This window comes from Rhyacophila brunnea, unplaced genomic scaffold, assembly GCF_057557595.1.
Source record: "Rhyacophila brunnea isolate RB1 unplaced genomic scaffold, BYU_Rbru_1.0 scaffold_8, whole genome shotgun sequence".
NCBI lineage: Eukaryota > Metazoa > Arthropoda > Insecta > Trichoptera > Rhyacophilidae > Rhyacophila > Rhyacophila brunnea.
The window spans coordinates 30,013,337-30,034,027 of record NW_028233350.1 but is presented as its reverse complement, the minus strand read 5'-3'; the positions used below and the strand labels follow the sequence as shown (position 1 = coordinate 30,034,027).

Sequence of the window (20,691 nt, the reverse complement as noted above, 5' to 3'; positions counted from 1 at the left end):
TAAATGAAGTTAGCTCAGGTAGGGTCGCAAATTTAAGCAAAGTGTGCCACAAGCTGTGGTCCATACTGAAACCTTTACCCCAGTGCCCTGTGCAACGGTAAACACACATCTGAAGTAATATTGAGTCAGTGTAAAGTAAAGAGGTAACTTTGCCCCAGTAAAGCGTACAATAAGGACTCCGAAGTAAACTCAGTAAAGTATATACTAACCCAGAGCCGCAGCTAGAATTACTCAGATAGCTACTACCTATAGTAGTAACCCGATTGTTAGGTTACCGATTTAAGAGAAAATTACACTCATTATCAGGTAATCGACTAACCTAGTTATTTTGATTATTATTTCGTAACTAAGGGTTACAATGCCGCAATCCTATGATGCAGTTTGATTTGTGTGTACATTGATACCGGTATTAAAACCACTGGAATCCCGAATTTATGTGATTAGTTTTAATAAATGATATTTTATGAATTAACATTTTTTTTAAGATAAAAAGACTTTTTTATATACCACGTTTTAAAATTTTCTGTTGAATCCTATAAACTTTACAATTCTATGTATTAATAAATACTTTTTTTTTGTACTTGATAGAAATACTGAATAAAAATAGAATACTGAAATGTCATTTTGACATTTCATATTGATTTCCATAGTAACGCACGTATATATTAATAATTTAGTTACTAGGACCCCTTAGGAACCAATAATAGTGTTTTACTTTTTACGAATTTTTCCAAAATAACTTTCCATGCAAAACAGAATCAACTGAAAATCAATTCGATTCTGCATAAAGATGGCTAAAAATATTAACAGAATGCATTGTCGTCGTGTTCTGATATATTCTAAAAGTTTAAAATGTCTCGCTAGTCGGGAAGTTAGTTAAAAATCTTCAATCGTCCAATACAAATCTTAGACAAATAAGGAAAAATTTGTATTGGACAAACAAGAATACGAGCTTATAAAAACATGGTAATAATAATAAACAAACGTTATTAGTTATTATTCAATCTTTTATACATTCATTCATTTTCTCATTATTGAAGAAAATATTATATTCGTTTCGACATAGTTTACTGCTCGATTAGTTAAATAAACAGCACAGTTTTATTTTCCTTAAATGTATGATGACAAATAATACTTCCATTTGTCGATATAATAGGAACGTTTTTTTCGGTTCGGAAAAAAATATAGATGTGTGTGTAATCAATTAAATTTTGTATACGTTCGTATAGAACAGTGCTCCGCAACGGGTGTGCCGCGAGACGATGCTAGGTGTGCCGCTGAGCATTGCTTCCAAAAAAAAAACACAAATAATTTTGTATAATATACAATACATACTTAAATTCAGTGAGTCCAACGCAACTGATGCGTTACCAATTAGATGGCCATTAGATATAATTAGCATATTAATAAAGAATATCCTCGTATTTCCGACAAGGCTACCAGACAAAGTAAGTAAGGCTAAAAACTTTTATGTTCATTGAAACAAGCTCGGGTATCATATTAATTACTTATTTTATTGATGATACAAATACATACATTTGGTTCTTCGTTGTGCATTATGTATATTAAATGTTATTTTGGTGCATATACCCTACAAGGTGGGGGGTTCTAGCCTGAGGGCCCAAGCACAGGGGGGGCGGCGTGGCAGGTCAAGCAGATATGTGAGATAAACACAGATTACAAATTTGCTCTAACAGCAAAAAAGTCGCCTGCGGAGCTGTTTTACTTCGCTGGCATTAATATTTTAACACATACGATTGTGGGATACAATTTATTATTATTGTTTCAATACTCGACAGATAATATTGTTAACCCGACAACTAACCATAATTCAAGTGGATGTATAAATAAATACAAAAATCGCTAAACATAGAATCAATACGATTAATTTTACCTCGAACACCATTTGAAAAACGCTATTTTAAAGTATCACACTGTCGTTAACTTTAGCGATAGCTAGGGGGGGGTTGCCGAAGATTATGGCCCGGAGTTCATGTTTTGGTGTATAAATTGTTTTACGTGTGGTGTGCCGCGGAATTCTGGGAAGACCTTTAGTGTGCCGTGGGTGAGAAAAGGTTGCGGAGCACTGGTATAGAATAAAAAATAATAAGTTCGTTATTCGCAAGTTCAAAAACGTCGATAATAAACATGGCTGGCGCCGGATGTCAAAAGCCGATAACCTTCGATTTGCAGAATTCAAAGTACCTACCTCAGATAAAATGTAGTTATTTAAATACTTCAGTTGGATCTTAGATGGATTGATAGTTTAATTTAAAGGTTAGCGCACTCGCTCGGAAAATTACAGATATAAATTCGAGTCTGAATCAATCTCCCTTTTTCTATTTTTTTTCCTAATAGGTACTATGTAAATGTTTCAGAAGTTTTTCAAATTTATGTAAGAATGTTAATTTCTCAATGTGTATTATTTATATATTATAAGATTAATAAAAAGACGTTGGAGGCCGCTTCTGAACAACGCACACTTCTTACCGAAGGCTGCGGCGCTACAGTGCTAACCCCTTTCAACTGAATTACATATTATACCTCCGAGTAGGACATGGGATAAGTAATTAATTACAGAACGAGAATATATTTAAATGTTTTATAAGTTCAAATTTAATGCAAGTTAGTAACGTTTGCTTATATTCGTTGATTTAGGGAAAATGTTTGTTTTTATTTTTCATATAATATTAAGAAAATTATTTGAAATGTAAAATTAATTATTTGTTTAAATGAGCGATTTATATGAAAAATATATACGTACATGGAATGTGTCATGTCAAGCAGTAGTAGTTTATCGGTCTTTAGACGGAGAGTCTGTCACGGGTAGGTATATATTATTATTTTATTGTTTAGATGAGCACAAAAAGAATTTTATGGGCTAATCGAGAAAGGAAAAAAATGAAAGAAAAGACAATGCTGCGGTAACTCAATCGCAGTTCAATCAATCAAGATCGTTTGTCATTTTTTATACATTATACCATGAAAGTAAAAATAGCTATTAAGTTGGACATGGGACTTTTTACCAAACTTTTTCAGTTCACGGCGCCATTGTTGCATTGTAATTTTCCACGACAAACCAGACATTTTTAGATGTTTGTTTAGATGTCGCTCGCCAGTCTTCTTGCTTCGTTCCAGGTCAAACCAGCATCCCGTAGTTCCGCCGTATACACTCTGCATATTGTATTTAGCGGCCTTCCAGGTCGCCGGAATCCGGTCGGCTTGAAGAACAGGCAAGCCAGGTTAAAGTTCTCTTCTGGCATCCGCAGCACGTGGCCGAGCCAGGTCCAACGTCGCCTCTTCACTTTCAGCGTGATGAGAGGCTGCTTGGTGCGTTCTCTTATCTCCTCGTTGCTCCTAATGTCATACCACCGCACACCCAGTATTCGTCGCAAACATCAGTATACGGTTGCTTTGAGCCTTCGTAAGGTGCCATGATTCGCTACCGTAAAAAAGCACTGCCAGAATGCAAGCGTCGAATAGGCGGCATTTGGTTTTGACCGAGTACAATCGTGAGTCCCAGACATTATTTTGCATCGAGTTGAATGTTGCTCCAGCCATTCCAATCCGGATAGCGAGCTCTTTCTGCAAAATGCCATCTCCCGTGATGTGTACCCCCAGGTACTTGAAGCTGTCGACGCTCTCGATGTTTTGTCCACTCGTTCCTTAGTTTAACTTAATACAATCACTGCTGACCTTTTAATTAATTACCACATTTAAATAACACGTTTATTATATCTAATGGCCAAGTACTTCAAACGCGCCAGTCACGGTGTTAGCACTAAATGAGTTAAGGTTCAATATATACTGTCGCCACAGAACAGATAATAAATAGAATACCGATACGCAATATTCAATACGCCGCATATTGATGCAGGGTTTTTGAATGTGTCAGTGTCCTACGAAAATGAAGCACGCATTATGCACGTGCAATAAGTGTGTGTAATACACCAACATTAAATAAGCGTAAATGCATAAAGCGAGAGCAGTTTTCAGTATTCGACGTACAGCGGATTCTTGACACGTGTGTAAGTTTAACCCGATTTCTTCCTTACTCGAGTCGGTTACCTGCTGTCGCCTTACGCGTTAGATATTTTAGTTCCCATTATTTCTGAGTTCCCTGACTGTTGCATTTATTTTTAGATCCTGTTTTGTACAATAAGATGAACACTCTGATTTATTTAAATTTTTTTACCGCTTCCCCATAATATTGCAGATATTTTGTAATAATAACTACGCATTGTTCCCTAAAAGTTTTAATATTGCTTCTGTTATTTGATCCATTCCTTCTGATGTATTTATTTTATAGTTTGAGATAGAATTATCTTAATAAACTTCAGACCTGCGTGTATCTGGTTTTAATTCATTGCAAATGATATCGGAATTTGGTGAATTAACCTTGCTTGTGTAATATTATATAACATTGTGAATTTCATTAACAACATCGCCCCAGAGCGTCATGTGTTACACATAAGAAAATAAACGTATTATATTGTAAAGCTCAATCTAGCGTCGAGTTGTCAACAAAATCACAAATCAAAACGCCTCACTGCTAACGCCTGCTGCGTAGGTACATATTACGTATTGCCTATAAATTATTGCCATCATTAAAGCAGAGTAGACTCATTAATAGCTATTAGTGACCACAGTGCCTAGTCCAAACCAATATATTATATAATATCCGTAAACAAATAAACAGTGAATAACGACTATCTAAAAGTTGTATATAAACTGTTTATTATCGTATATATAAATATATCTGAAATGTTTTTATACAAATTACCATGCTTTTATGTGTTTTTGAATTATGCATACTGATTATTGACAAATATGAAGGTGTGGTATGGATATTGATGCACTATTTATAACGGATCAACACAGTTCACTATTGCCTAGTTAGCCGATATAAACGATTGTGTAATTGAACATACATAATTTTGAAAAACACTTTCTGGGAAAATATGTTATAACCAATAGAAAAAGTCTTTTTTTGAAAAAAGTAAGCCACACCGGCAGGGAATCTAACCCTGCATCTCCCGGGTTCACGCCCCATCCGCGCATTATGTCACCGTATATGTAATACACCGTAATTTATATACATGTCACCGCGTAGCATAGAGGTAATGCGCGGATGGGGCGTAAACCCGGGAGATGCAGGGTTCGATTCCCTGCCGAGATGGCTTACTTTTTTCAAAAAAAAATTTTTTTCTATTGGTTATAACATGTTTTCTCAGAAAGTGTTTTTCAAAATTATGTATGTTCAATAATTAGAATGGTACATTCTTAAATCTTGTGAATTATTCGTTGAATGAAAGAAATAGATAATTATAAATTGTGTAATTGTTTTGTTTTTTTCTTCGTAAAATATAAAATTATTATTTAATAAATTAGGTACTCGTATTTTAAAAATAAATAATCTAAATAAATCATTCAATTTTATATGAAACTTAGTCAATTTCCTTAGATTCGATGTCATTATCGTGTAAGTACATCATTTTATTCATCAATAAAATCCCGCACACAATTTGTGACGTTTCTCGGAATAAGAAATATCCTAAATATCTTATATATCGTATATACATCCTAAGTACTTATTGTGCCATGAATCTGCGGGTGATGTGATACTATATCGGCTATATTGTATATTATGAAGACTCCTTTTGTATTACTCAGTAGGAGTAGGTGAACAATCATAATCACTACCTCCTCTAGCCATTTCTTTAGTGTGGCTATTGCTTTTATGATTTTATCATAGTACCTACCTATTATTATTATTTTTAGTCTCTAAAGTGTGCTCAATTCTCTTCGATTATTCATTATTTACCTCAGCCACTGATAATATGTTACATATATGTATACTATAATACAGTCTATATACGATTACCCTCGTAGTCAGAAGCTTAATGCATCGGCTTCTCATACCTGTAGTCTCGGGCTCTATTAATACTCGATGAGTTAGGCATCGTGGCCTATTAACTTAATTCAATACTGTGTTTTATATTAGCTTACAGGTGTTCCACTGTCTGGAACACAGTGGATCTGGCGGTGAAACAGTTCTGCTGGATGGCTTCTACGGCGCCCTGGAGTTCGAGAAGAGCGACCCCAAAGGCTTTAAAACCCTGACGACTGTCCATCAAGCGGCTGAGTACCTTGAGAATGGTTGGCATCACACATACTCTGCTCCAGTTATTAACATTGATCCGATTACTAAAGAGATTCAACAGATAAGGTATCGTAACTATAATATATAATATATAAATTAATTAATTGCTTGTTATGTATTTTCAATTTTGTTTTTTTCTGTCAAGCTTTTATTTCATTACCGTTAAATTTTCATAGTAGACAAAAGCAGTTGTTCACAGTTGACAAGAGTTAGTTTTTTAGCTAGGTGATATAAAACACGACATATTATATTATATAATACAAATTCCATTATTATTATTTAATAAATATAAGGATCATCTTGTACGTTTAGTAGAATATTCAGTAACGACTAAAGCATTCTTGATGGTATAAAATATATTGAAATAAATAACGGATATGTTGTAATATCAATCACTTTATATACCATTCAGTGACCGGCACTTTACATATACAATTAGGTAGGTTTACCTTTTTTTAAACTTTACAATCATTAGTTTCAAATTACTCAAAAAAAACCAGTAAAAAAAGTTTAATTAATTATGTACTACTTTTATTGTCTACCATTATCACTTGTCTTAATTAGTAATTTGATTTACATATAGCGCCTGTACACGTGCATGGATTTACTGTGTGTACTGCAACAGTGTGTATTTTAAACTATCGCGATATAACTGTTTACACATAATAGTGCTGACTATCTCGACAATCTGATTTTTTAAGAGTAACCGAGACGCGATGTTGTCATTTTATAGTACTATTTGACAGGTTGTGAAAATCGATCAACCTCAAAATGAGTGTGAGGTACGTATATTTAATTTTTTTACCGGCAGGTTCGCCACTATCGTTCTACTGTGCAGGCGTAGACATTGAACAACATATAAATTCAGAAGCTTCCGAACTTTTTTGTTTCATGCATGCAATCTTGCAACTCGCATGATTTCTTGTTATGGACGCGATAAATCTATGCACGATAAAACGGGATATTATGCACATAATTAAATTATTTTATTTTCTAAATAATGTTGTAATCGATAGATAACTAATTATGGAATTATAGATTATTAAATTTATTACACAATATCTTCATAACATTAGTAAATATTATTGCAAATACTGTATTTCTAACAAATTAAGTAGATATCTATATAATAATCTTCATTTTTGTAACCAATCATAACTTTACTGAAAATCGTGATGAAACACAAAGCGTCTATAGAACACCTTCTACGGAATCCTAAATCATTTCCGACCCCCTTCAAACTATAATAATATAATGAACGCTTGAAAATACCAGGGTACCACCTTTCTTTATCTTTATCTTATATTTTATATTGATTTTATGATAAAAATACCGGACCGGTGGGTCTATTCTATACTTATCGATCGCTAAAGTGATAAAGTGATAGATATTATCAAACTCAGGGTAGGTTTGTATCAAAGTATTAGCACTTATTGTAACAATAACAATACGTTGGTTCTCTCCTCTCTTGCTGCTGTAAGAATATAGCACTTATTACAACAAACGTATTGTAATTGTTACAATAAGTGCTAATACTTTGATACAAATCTACCCAAAGTTTGATAATATTTATCACTTTAGCGATCGATGAGTACAGAATAGACCCACAGGTATCCTAGGAATACAAACCTTAACGTGACTACGTTTAATAGTATTGTAACCGGACTATTGTAATTATTATATCATTCTAAATAGTGTTGGTTTTCTAGGTACAATGTGTACGACAGAAGTCCTCATAGTTCGTCATCAGCAGACGAAGCACAGGCGATGTACTCCGCTCTGAGAGGTCTATCAAGACAATACGCACAACAAAAGCGACAATGGTGGTTCAAATTAGCACCAGGTAATTCGTAATTCGATTACTGCTTAGATTGTAAGACTGCGTGAATAAATATCAATATTTATGCGAATAATGATAAGTGAGTGATGTCGTTTGTAGAGATTGTGATTATCATGTTTTCTAGAAATATCATGAGAGAATTTGATTTTCTTTTCTCGAGATTTATTTTTTGGGGAAATTTTTAAATTTACATTTTTTGAGAAATGGTAATCGAGAAATGTCCACCACAACTGCACAATCGCAAGTTAATGAAAACAAATAAAATACTACAGATTTATTCGAATTTGAGTTAAATAATAATAATTATGTAGTGCATGTTTAATATAATTTAAAAATCATGAAGACCGTTTTTGACGACTTATATGGGACATCATCAACATTATCTCATTGAAGTAGATGGAACCCGTTACCGAAAATCTGCAGATTTTATATTTTAATTTTAATTAATACAATGTCTTTCCATGAAAAATTGATACTTAATAAACATAATTTAAAAAATCCAATTAAAATGAAATGACATATTTTAAATGCTTGTGATTGAAATATTTCTTAATTGTCGAGAAATCACAAGCCTTATTATATTATGTTAATTTGTTTACCAAATTTGTGTTAATATACACAAAAAAACTATGTCCACTATACTCTTCTGCTGTAAAATAATATAGGGTAGGTGTGTGAGAAGGTATTATTTCGTTCAATTTTCGTTTTTATAAATATAAATAAAAACATAGAAAACTGGACGTAAAATGTTAAACATTTATCTAATAACGTAAAGGATTGCGCTCATGAGAAAACAATACCTCGTATGCCACAAAACACGAGATGAAAAAAACTCTCTATAGTCACTATTAATAATATAAAAATTCTTCATTTTTTGTATTTCACTATTAAGATTAATAGTTGAATACGAAAAATACGTGATAAATTTGATGGAATCATAAACCGATGATTGTAATGAATTCATTACAAGTTTTTTTGTTGGTCAGGATCGTCATTATACTATTGACACCCCGGAAGTCCGGGTAGGGAGGAGAGTCGGGGCCGCACAGCCCGATCCGACCTCCGCGCTCAACTCTCTGGTCGACCTGACGTTAAAGACGCCCTTCGGTATCGTGTTCGGTATCGACCGCGCCGTCGGTCGATACGTGTGAGTCACACAACCAGCTTCCCCTTTGACTAGCTCAGTGATGTAAATTGTTCAGGGCGGTCAATCGAAGCTGGGTTTGGTAGTGGTAGAGCACGCTCAGTGTAAGGTTAGGTCTTGACAGTTGGGTAAAGATGCAGGATTGACAGTTGATGATGGTGGACATTTAAAATGAAACACACGTTGTTCGTAGCACAAATCTTAGCAGAAAGTTTTATTTTTAACAGTTTAGGTTCACAAAAAAGGTTACTCGCTATACACACAGATACACAATATCAATACACATGAATAATTTTGCAGCAGCCCTAAATTTGTTAATGATGGGCGCCGTGGGCTGCGGCAATTAAAATTTAAGGATCTATGAATCACTTGGTTTGTAACACTAGCGAATTCTACCTACAACGTACGTAGCACGCGAACTCTGAAGTTATTTTACAATTCAGCGAAAATTATATCACTAGGAGTGGTGCGCGGGGACACCGTGTCCATCACGGATCGAAAGGCTTCGGCTTACTGACCTGGCCCCTCGCACCACCGGCTATGTCCCCTTTTCAGCCTAATCGCTGTCCCTCTCAATCTACCCCTAAACGCTAACCCCTCTCTATCACTCTCGCCCGCGGCGGGCACCTTCGTCTTTTACCCGCCATGGGTTTTTTTGGCTATAAGTTCAGCTAGGTAGCCGTGTTATATGAATTCGTGGAATTGGGCTCAAAAGGAACAATATTAAGTATGGTTTTTGAAATATTCGAATTACGACTATAAATATTAATCCTGCGTGACCAACCTTTATCTCAATCATCTAGTATTTTTTTACATTTTTTTAGTTAATAAATACAGAGCATTTTATTTATCGAGCGGCGATAGCCGGATATTTGGCTTAGCGGACTATATGAAACATGAATGTGGCATCCATATCTTCACTCGTACTTTACCCTAAAGGGGTCCTCCATACACGTAGAAGCGTGGAGGTATCACTATAATATATGTAATACATATAATTATAATTGAGAACCCATCAATTTTGTAGATTCGGTAGAGCATTTGCGAACTTTAAACAGTAATTGTGCCGTTTAAAAAACACATCATGAATTTTAATCGATAGTCTAGATACAATGCTCCCGTGTTACAATTACTCACTAAAGACGTCATAAAAAAAGCAGTATTTCCCATGGATAAGATGGATTTACGTAACATTACGATAAAGATATTATATATTTGGATTTTTTTCATCTCATGTACAAATAGTATCATGTGGCATATGAGGTATTGTTTTCTTGTGAGCGATTGGCTTCTCATCCGGGGGCTCCGGGTTTGATCCTGATGATGATATGTGAGTTTATAAAATCCTGGGTGTTTATTACTGGTACACTTATATTACTACACTACTGTCATTGGGCCTCATGACCTGTTGTAGTGTTAAAAAGAATATAACCTATCGATATGTGAGTACCAAATATTGTGAAGAAAACTTTTTGTATATTATTAAAATAATATATAAATAAAATATGAAAGTGAATCTAAAATGCGTGATGAAAAGACATTGTAGTAACATTTCTATTCTTTGGAGACGAAGTTTAAATAATATTATTGTGAATGTGATAATGATTATATTTACGTGTCCTTTGAAAATTGATCGACAGGATCACATAAAATAAATCAGTATTTAGATGACCTATCAGATAAAACTGCAAATAATATTTTTTATGTAAGTAATAATAATTACAAGATAAAAAGAACTTTTTAAATACAACGTTTTTAAATTTTCTGTTAAATTATTACGCTCAATATGATCAAACTTGTACTTGATATGAAGTAAATAATAAACAAACAAACAAATATAGAATACTGAAATGTCATTTTGACATTTCATTTTGATTTCCATAGTAACGCACGTATATATTAATAATTTAGTTGCTAGGACCACCACCTTAGCAACCAATAATAGTCTTTTAATTTTTACGGATTTTTCTGAAATAACTTTCCATACAAAACAGAATTAACTGAAAAATGAATTCAATTCTGCTTAAAGATGCCTGAAAGCATCAAAAAATAATGCATTGGCATCGTGTTCTGATATATTCTAAAAGTTTCATGTGTCAATGTCTAGCTAGTCGGGAAGTTAGTTAAAAATAGATTGCAAGATTTGTACTGGACAAACAACCACCGGACAAACAAGAATACGAGCTAATAAAAACGTTGTAAATAAAAATAAATCGTCAACCGCAAGACTAATAATTTTTATATGGTCAATTATACCTACGCAGAGAATATTAATTTTCATTCAATAGGTAGCAAATTGAACATACCTAATAAAACGTAACTCAAACAGGTTCTATCAGGTATATAATATTTTTAAGTTGTTCTGTAATCCCATATATAGCCGTCTTCCGAAAAGGTTTCTTAACTATGTTTTTCATGAAACATTATTGTTGACCTCAACCATGTACAAATTGAATCCAATGAAAAAACAAGGTGTAATTTTTGCGAGATGCAAGAATCGAATACGTGACTCATGAATTTTATAGGTGGTGTTTATTTATACCACTACTCCATCATCGTTCATATTATAAATTACGCATCTTAATTTACTTTTAGTATAACCCTATAATCCTACTGTACCCAGTACCAACGTAGTTTGGTTTGAAAGCATACTTCAGCGGGAAATAAATTTATATGACGGCGTACCAAAACGAGAATGAGTTTCCAGGACTTGAAATGCAATCGAAGAAGGTATTAGATAAGTTAAGTGAGATCACCTGGAATAGTTGTACAGATGTTTAATTGGAGCTTCTGGAAAGTTTGTTTAATTAACCCGGAATAAGGAATGGGAGCATTTATATTTGTACTACAACTTCTATGAACAATTAATAATAGTCCTTGGTGAATTGTTAGGAATACAAACATATTCTCTTATAGTCATCATAATTATGCTAATTCCGTTATCTTAAAATGTATTATATTATTTGTCAGTGACAGACTCCTTATTAAGCAATTATTATTACTCATAAAAGTGGTAAATACTCAAGAAATGATAATTAGTGGTAAATAATTACAAGATAAAAAGAACTTTTTATATATCACGTTTTTAAATTTTCTGTTGAATCATATAAACTTGACAATTCTATGTATTAATAAATACTTTTTTTGTACTTGATAGAAATAGGTACTGAATAAATAGTATAGAATACTGAAATGTCATTTTGACATTTCATATTGATTTCCATAGTAACGCACGTATATATTAATAATTTAGTTGATAGGACCACTCCCTTAGCAACCAATGATAGTGTTTTACTTTTTACGGATTTCTTCCGAAATAACTTTTCATACAAAACAGAATTAACTGAAAATTAATTCAATTCTACTTAAAGATGGCTAAAAGTATTAAAAATGCATTGGCATCGTGTTCTCATATATTCTAAAAGTTTAAAATGTCTAACTAGTCGGGAAGTTAGTTAAAAATCGATTGCAAGATTTGTACTGGATAAACAACCACCGGAAAAACAAGAATACGAGCTAAGAAAAACTTGGTAAAAATAATGAAAATCAACATTTTTCATTTGTCGGCATGTTTAGATTATGCACAGTGATATATATAATATATTCGTAATAGAATCTGGCTTATCTTATCAGAAACATATTTGACGAGTCAAAATATACGGAACGCGATGACAATATTATACATATACAGTGAATGCTAGTAAAAAAAATACAAATTCATGCAATTCCTCTATCAACATTTTGCATAGCAGTGCAGGCTAAAAACAAGGTCGCACTTAGTCCCTCGCTCCATCGCCACTAGGGAATCCAATCCCGAGCCAAAATTCTGATCCCAGGATCCCGGTACTGGTCCCGGGATTGGCATTTTTTTCCATTGTTAATATAAAAATTTTATATTTACAAATAACAATGATAAAATCGGTAAAAAATAAATCTAGTATAATTTATACTATTTAAGACATTTATTGATAATATTGTATACGTCCAATCTTGGAAATACATAAGTATAATGGAGTACATAATATTGTAATTTAAATAATAATGTGAATTTAATATGAGATTGCTGTTTCTGTTAGTAAAGACTTCATGAATGGGCTAGCGAGATTTAAAATAGTAAAGCAAATCATGGTGTACTTATGGCCTTTCCGCTTCATAAATCTAATTAGTCAGCCAAATATGAAACTGACGTAAAACGTATGGGATGATGGTGGAATTACTTTGTTAATAGTGCGAAGCATTGTTTTTTCCAATCTTTCTCATTTTTATTAGTTTATGTGAAAAAATAAAATGAACCGGCAACTTACCTACACATGGGTATAAATCAAACTTCATTCAAACTCAGTTTATTTCTAATGTAGTTATTTGTTATTAAAAGTATTTTTTCTGTTGTATTTTCGGTTTTATTTTATTTTCCATAAAAATTGATAAAATAATCAATCCCGAAAGTTTTGGGATTATTTTTATCAATCCCGGGATTCATAGGTATCAAAAATAGCTCGGGATTCCGGGGTTGGAATCCCTAATCGCCATGTACCGCGCTACCCTCCATGTGAGATATGCAGCGTGTAGGTCATATATCGTAGAATTATTATTATTACTGGAGAAAGATATATACTTATGGAATTTGACAATATTTTTTTTTCAATTTTTGCACACACCTACTTAATGTAAATTAGTCTTGAAGAAAAATATTCGCGTTTTATACAGAAGAAGCTGTCGACTAAAATTTTCAATTTTGACAAAGTTAATGTTATTTTTAAATAATTTGCATAGGAATATTAAATACTTTTCGTGTTTTTTCATGTGGAAGTTTACTGAATTTGTTGTTTTAAGTTGTCGTTTTGAACTTTAATAAAACACGTCTCTTTACAGAAATTATATAAATTTTGATCCCGAAATCAAGAATTTTAGATTTTTAAATCCTACGATTTCGATTTATAACTTTGCAGGGTACAGAAAAAGAACTTCTCAATGCACACTAGATATCTATATGCTTTCATCTATCGCCCTTTATATCGAGTTAAATTACTCAATGTCATTGTTTATAAAATGTATTTCATGCAATGGATTTCCTGGTGAAAACAAAATACATTATATTGAAATGATAGATTTACATAAATATTATGTATTTATTGCCTGTAATATGAAAAGCTACGATGGCCGAGCGGCTCTCAGGTTCGAATCCTGGGTCTGGAAAATACACACATTGTTTTTCAATTTGTCTTTGGAGTCAGAGTATGGACCTAATAGGTTGAGTAAGTGGCTAACATCCATTTCTCGTGAAAATAAATCAGATGATACAACCTCTACTCTATGGAGGCGCATACGATCCTATCAGGATCGGTTATGGTCAAAAGAAGAAGAAGAAAGAATATTAAAGTTTAAACAACCAACTAAAAAGATGCAGTCTTACGTTATGTGTAGAAATATGTTATAAAAAACATGCCTGGATTCTTAAATTATAAAAATATTTATTAAAAGCAACGATAGCATTCACATTAAGAACAGGAAATTAAGATTAAATGAAATTAAGAATAACATTAAAATAAATTCTAATGAGACGGATGAACTTAGTGCGCTACTACTATATCAATGTTCAGTCTATTTATGTCAGGAGCATTCTGAAGTCACTGCAATTAATTATTTGGAATCCGTTTAGTAAATAGATTTATAACCACATGAAGTAACGTTTCACTAAATATGATGAAGGAGATTCAATTAAAAATCTTTTGTACTGCTCATAATGCAGTTATTTTCATTTTAAATTGTATGCATTTTGAGTGACATTATGAATTTAACTGTATGTTACACAATACGGGAAACATGTACGAACAGTTTTTTTTGTTCTTTTTCTGTTTTCCTTTTACTTCAACCGCCCCCTAATTTCCATTCAACGCCTCCCAATTGCTTCCAAGGCAACTGCAGCCCTCTAGGGGGTGATAACACCTACTTCGGAAAACACTGGTTTATATGATCAAGATAATATGACGTGTGTTTGCCTCTATTGTATGACGCAGAAGTGGAAAACGTATTATGTTTTATTTTTTCCTTTCCATAGAGTATAGGAGAGACGGAGATATTCTTTTTAAAAGTACTACTAGTCGATAAACCTATTTTATGAATTTGTAACTTATGTATTATTGATTATTATTAAATATGGGTATTATTTCGATAAAATATTCGTAAAAGTATTCATTGTAATATTGTTTTCAAATTATTACAAGACAAACGCTACTTTCTTATTTGTCTCACCAATTATTAATGTGGGTAGTTTATGTGTCTTTAGTAAGCTTTGCCATGTTTTATCAATATGTCTCGGCCTTAGGTAGAATTATACTCTGTCGTATACTCCAATATTTCATATGAACTGCAGAAAGGAAAAAAGGATGTAACCCTCATATTTTTCAAAATATGTATTATTTGATAATAATGTTGTACACGACTAAATACACCTTGTGTTCAAAGAATGTAACCTGCAAAAATTGATTTATTATCTAAATTTACCTGTATTTTTGATAAGGACACGAAGTGGAAAAAAACGACTTAACCATCATTTTTGTGAATTTTTCTTTAATTAACCCAATAATTAATATCAGATTATAAATATAAAAAACAAATTATTAATTATCATGGACTTCAGGGTTATGTTTATTTTGTATTTTAACTTTGACCGAAAACCATAACACGTTTTTGTGCCTCCTGTAAAATTTTGTTTGTGTGGATTACGTCCTTTTTCCTTTCTACGGTCAAATGTATACTATAATATGCATTTAAAAATATATATAGCTTATACTACTCAGTAAAAAGTAAAGGAACTCAAACAATGAAGCTTAAAAATAACCCCAAAATGTATCTTTTTTAAAACGCAATTATAGCCCATAATGTGAAAAGTATTCGTTGGGAAATACCAGATAATCTACTTTGGTACGTAAACCGCGTCTGCACTTTTTCACTTAGACGCTAAAAAAGGCGAATAAGTTTTCTCGAAAAGTCCAAAGGATATTTTTTTCTTGAAAGCTCCCACTTAACTCGCGCACTGTGTCAAACCGAAAGCTTTGGTAAAGTGTAAAATGCCTTCTGCAGCTGCTAAGTTCTACGGAACTTAAATTATATACGCCCTAAAAGAGCTTACAGCTTAAATTTAACGCCTTTTAATGGTTTAATCAAGTTATTTTGTTTGAGCGAACAATGATTCATTGTTGAAAATTAGAAGTACGAGACAAAGCACTAATTAAATTATCATCATTATTTTGTATTCAAAATAAGATAAGGAATAAGAGACATATTAAAGTATTTCTTTATAATTTCAAAATAAATATCTTTGCAACACCTTCCAGATACTTTCTGTATAATTAATGTCGTTTATTTTATGTGTTTCATATTACTTTTTTTTCGACCATGTCCGATCCTAATAAGATCATATGGGCCTCCACAGAGTGGAGGTTTGTATTTACAGATTGGGTATTTACGAGAAATGGATGTCAGCCACTTGCTTAACATATTAGGTCCATACTCTGACTCATACACGAATTGAAAAACAATATGTGTACTTGCCAGACCCATGATTTGAACCTGGAACCCACGACCCCTATAGTACGATTAAAAAAATAGTACTATAGGGTATTTTATATCTTGAGTATACCATAAAATATAATATTATGATGACAATTAATTTTGATAAGCTATCAACTATTAGGCGATGAAGACATGGCATACCTTACGTACCTCTGCTTTTTTAAGTTGGAAAAGTGAAGTCGGAACTTAGTAATCTCCTTCTCTTGATCACTCCAGCTTGTCGAAGCTCTTATTCATATTCGCCTTTCTTGAAGACCTCCAAAAACTATAAGCTTCTTTACATTTTCAGATTTATGATTACAAAATGTTAGAATTATGTATTCGTATAATATAATTCCAAGAAATTAGTAGCATACGGCGCCAATACTACATTTAAAAGGCATTTATTAACTTGAGCTCTCTATTTTTATGGGTCTACGAGATTCAAACAGTACAAAAGTATGGATAACAAATATTAAGATTATTTTTTATTTCATTTGTGATGATACGATGCAATCAATATTCATCTTAAAATAAATAAATTAAGTAGTAATCAATTCATTAAATAAATAAATAAACAACGATCGAAAACAATGTCGACTGAAAAAGTTATAGCTTTCCTCTCGGGTGCAGTTTTATCACGGAGAAGTATGGTTTTGTTAGAATAAGGGTAGTACATTACATATATTTTATTTGCGTATTGGAAAGATCTGATTACGGAAAAGGTTCTTTTGAATAAAACGATGCGTCCTTTTTATATTTACAGTCCTTCAAATTTATTGCTTATACTTGGTTACTTTGAAAACATTTTAGGGGTTTTCCCAAAAAAGATGTCGCACCGCGCATTCAACCGTTTGGCCATCCCATATGATAAATTTAATACCGTGATTTCAATATTTACTTAGGATGATTTATTTAATTAAAATTAGATATTATCATGTACATAATGCTATCTATTTTACTAACCTTCAATAATTGAGGTTTTTTAAATGTAGTCATGATAAATCGACGGTGATGAAATTCGTAAAAAATGTGTTATTCTCGAAATTAGTAGATTAAATTTAAAATGTACACAAATCTCTCTTTATTTAAGTATTTTGGAATTTTAATTTAAAGAATAATATGTTTTTTTACTTAACTTTATTTAACAACGTTGTTTTTAGCACTTACGTTATTATTGTTTAAATAAAATAATACAAATTCCGGTATCCATATTTTTTTGGATACCATGATACCTAATAATATAATAGTGGAAATAAAATAGAAAGTCACGTGCTAGTTTGGTCTACTAAAATATCTCCCGCGTATTATCTCGACAAACTTAAAGCAAACTTTCAAGACTTTTGTAAAGCGTGTGATCATTTAACTACCCTTCGGAAATCTGGATATCAACCGAGCAAACTTAACGCGCTAAATATTTTCTAAAGACAATTGTTACATCCGTGATTGGCTCAAAGAGAGCCAATTAAGATCGATGTCACTTATTGGAAAGAAAAAAGGCTAAGCTTTAGGGTATGTATGAAGACTAAAGCACTGTTTAATCAATAAAGAATGGAAAAAGTCATGTGAATCATATTAAAATTGCAACGAACTATCGTAGAGAGTAATCCAATAGGACACAAGAGAAGAGAAAGGTCAAAACCACAATTACTATTTATACAGTAAAGTTACTGATGACGTATGCTTATATGATTGAATTAGAAAGCAACCACTTTGAATAGAAAAGTGGAATTATAAAAGGAAGCCAGGAATCTATTCAGGAAACCGCGCTCTGATGAAGATGTCCAGTTTTGTTGTTGGTTAGATTTGTTTTCTAGTATCTCTGTACCACATGTATAGTCAAACTTACATAGATGCTAAAGTGGCTTTAAGCAACGCTTAATGTCACCAATTTATGGCTTAATGAAGAGATAACCAACATTAAGTTAGTCTGAATTAAGATGATCTTAAAAAATAGTGGTAAATTATTAACGTCAATGTCTCTGCATTTGGCTATTAGCTTATAAACTTTTTGTGGTTTGTCGTTTTCGTATCTTTATAATGAAAGTGATTTGAAAACTTGTTTTTATTTATTTTTATATAATTTTCAGGGAGAGTTCTATTCTTTGACAACTGGAGAGTGCTTCATGGAAGAGCAGGATTCTCCGGAAAACGTGTCCTTGGTGGAGCATACGTTAGCCGCGGAGATTGGCTAAGTGCGGCTCGAGTGCATGGCATAATACCATAGTCAAGAATTTATCAAATTTCAAAATAACACAATAACGTTCATACTATTGTATATAATAACTAAATTTTATGTTCGTACTATATTATAATAAATAACTACATCAAGTGAACTAAAAAGTCCGTATTTGCTTTTACGTATTACCATAAAAATACATGAGTATATTATTTAACTTATAGATACGTAGGTATACCTACATAATATTCCTGTATATATAATCATAAAAGGAATAAAATTAATGCCTATTTATGGGCCCAGGTGCTGTATGAAGGTAAAAATTTGTTGGGAATCTTTGCGAGCTCTTAAAAGACGTATATGACTTGTAACTCCTAATTTTCTTCATCATAGAATATAAAATTACGTGATCTCATGGAAAATGTTAATATCGTTAAAGAGTATTTATTATTGCAAACGTTGTTATGCAAAATTGAAAATATAGCCATATTTGGTGCATCAGATGTCGGTCATTTTTCAAAATTTTATTGTATCACCACGCAAGTTATATCATTATTCAATTTATTATTGTTATTAAAGTAATACTATAATATTATTATAGTCAAATTTAATATATCCGGAAAAAAATTCTGTTAAAATATAGAGTTTGTAATTGAATCGCAACTTTAAGAAATTGCAACAGGTTCTGTCATGGTATATTATACTTTTTATGATTGATACAAATTTTATCACAAGGTCTATTCTTTGTTTTTAATAAAATGCTAAAATAATGGGGTAAATAGACAAACGAATATTTTTCGATAGAATAAGAATACATAATGCACGTATTGATAAAACACTATTTTGGAATAATACTATACCGATGGATATCTGCTACCAAAGTCTCGTATTCACTAATGGTCAAATGGAGCAACATGTCGTGGGACATGACGCCCAACATCTATGTCGCGTACGTACATAATGTCGCGGAACATTTTGCTTGTACACACCATAAATGTCGCCCGAGAAGGTTGTGTTGGTCAGTGCTGCGTACATATTATTCCCACACTGCTGCTATGTTGAGCGACGCGTTTCACATCCGTCTACTCTCGCCAATATCTGACGCGGGACTAACACGGAGTGACACGCGGCCTGGTGCCCTATCGTCACTATAGGATTGGTTTCCCAAATATCCGTTTTTGTCGAAATCCACCCCTTAATGCAGAATGTTTTTTTGTATCTAATTCGACGAGAACTATCCTTTTCTTTAAATTACTTTTTAATGGTAATGAATACATCATTCATATGCTGTAAAAATAATAATTTAAATATCTCCATGTATTTAAATATAGGATTATAAAATTTGTTTTTCGTCTCCTGAACATTTGGTCTATTCGGGAAACCAATCCTACAGCGATGCTTTGTTATAACTTGTGACATGAAGTCAGCCGACGACATGACGTAATTGTGACGTAACCTCAATACACGCATCGAAGCGAAACGCCCAAGCACACGGCTCACCATATATATTATTATGCTGAAACACCTATTTGTGTATGGGGACAATGAATAACGCCAGTATTAGAGTAGCGTTAATTTCTCGAATGCTTTTGACTCACTCTGGTAGTACGTCACAGTGATGTCATATGACGTCATGTCGACCGGGCGACTTCAATTTGCAAGTTACAACATAAGGCCCCTGTGCGCTCACTCGCGAAACAAAGGCATGCAACATATTGTCCTGCGTCACGTAGAAATGCTGCACTATGTTGCGTTCAACATTGGGAAACAGTGCAACGTTGCAAAGTTACGTAGACTCATTCAATGTTGCG

General features: G+C 32.7%; 1 protein-coding gene across 1 annotated transcript in view; it reads left to right on the top strand.

Annotated features, from left to right (window-relative positions):
• Tmlh (Trimethyllysine hydroxylase) overlaps nt 1-19,063 on the top strand; it is a 35,207-nt gene extending 16,144 nt beyond the window's left edge. Inside the window, exons 6-8 of the mRNA XM_085958781.1 lie at nt 6,005-6,229; nt 7,873-8,006; nt 18,792-19,063. Coding sequence (XP_085814907.1) covers nt 6,005-6,229; nt 7,873-8,006; nt 18,792-18,928 — 496 coding nt within the window. The 3' untranslated portion in view covers nt 18,929-19,063. The remainder of the gene's footprint in view (nt 1-6,004; nt 6,230-7,872; nt 8,007-18,791) is intronic.
• The last annotated feature ends 1,628 nt before the right edge of the window (nt 19,064-20,691 follow it).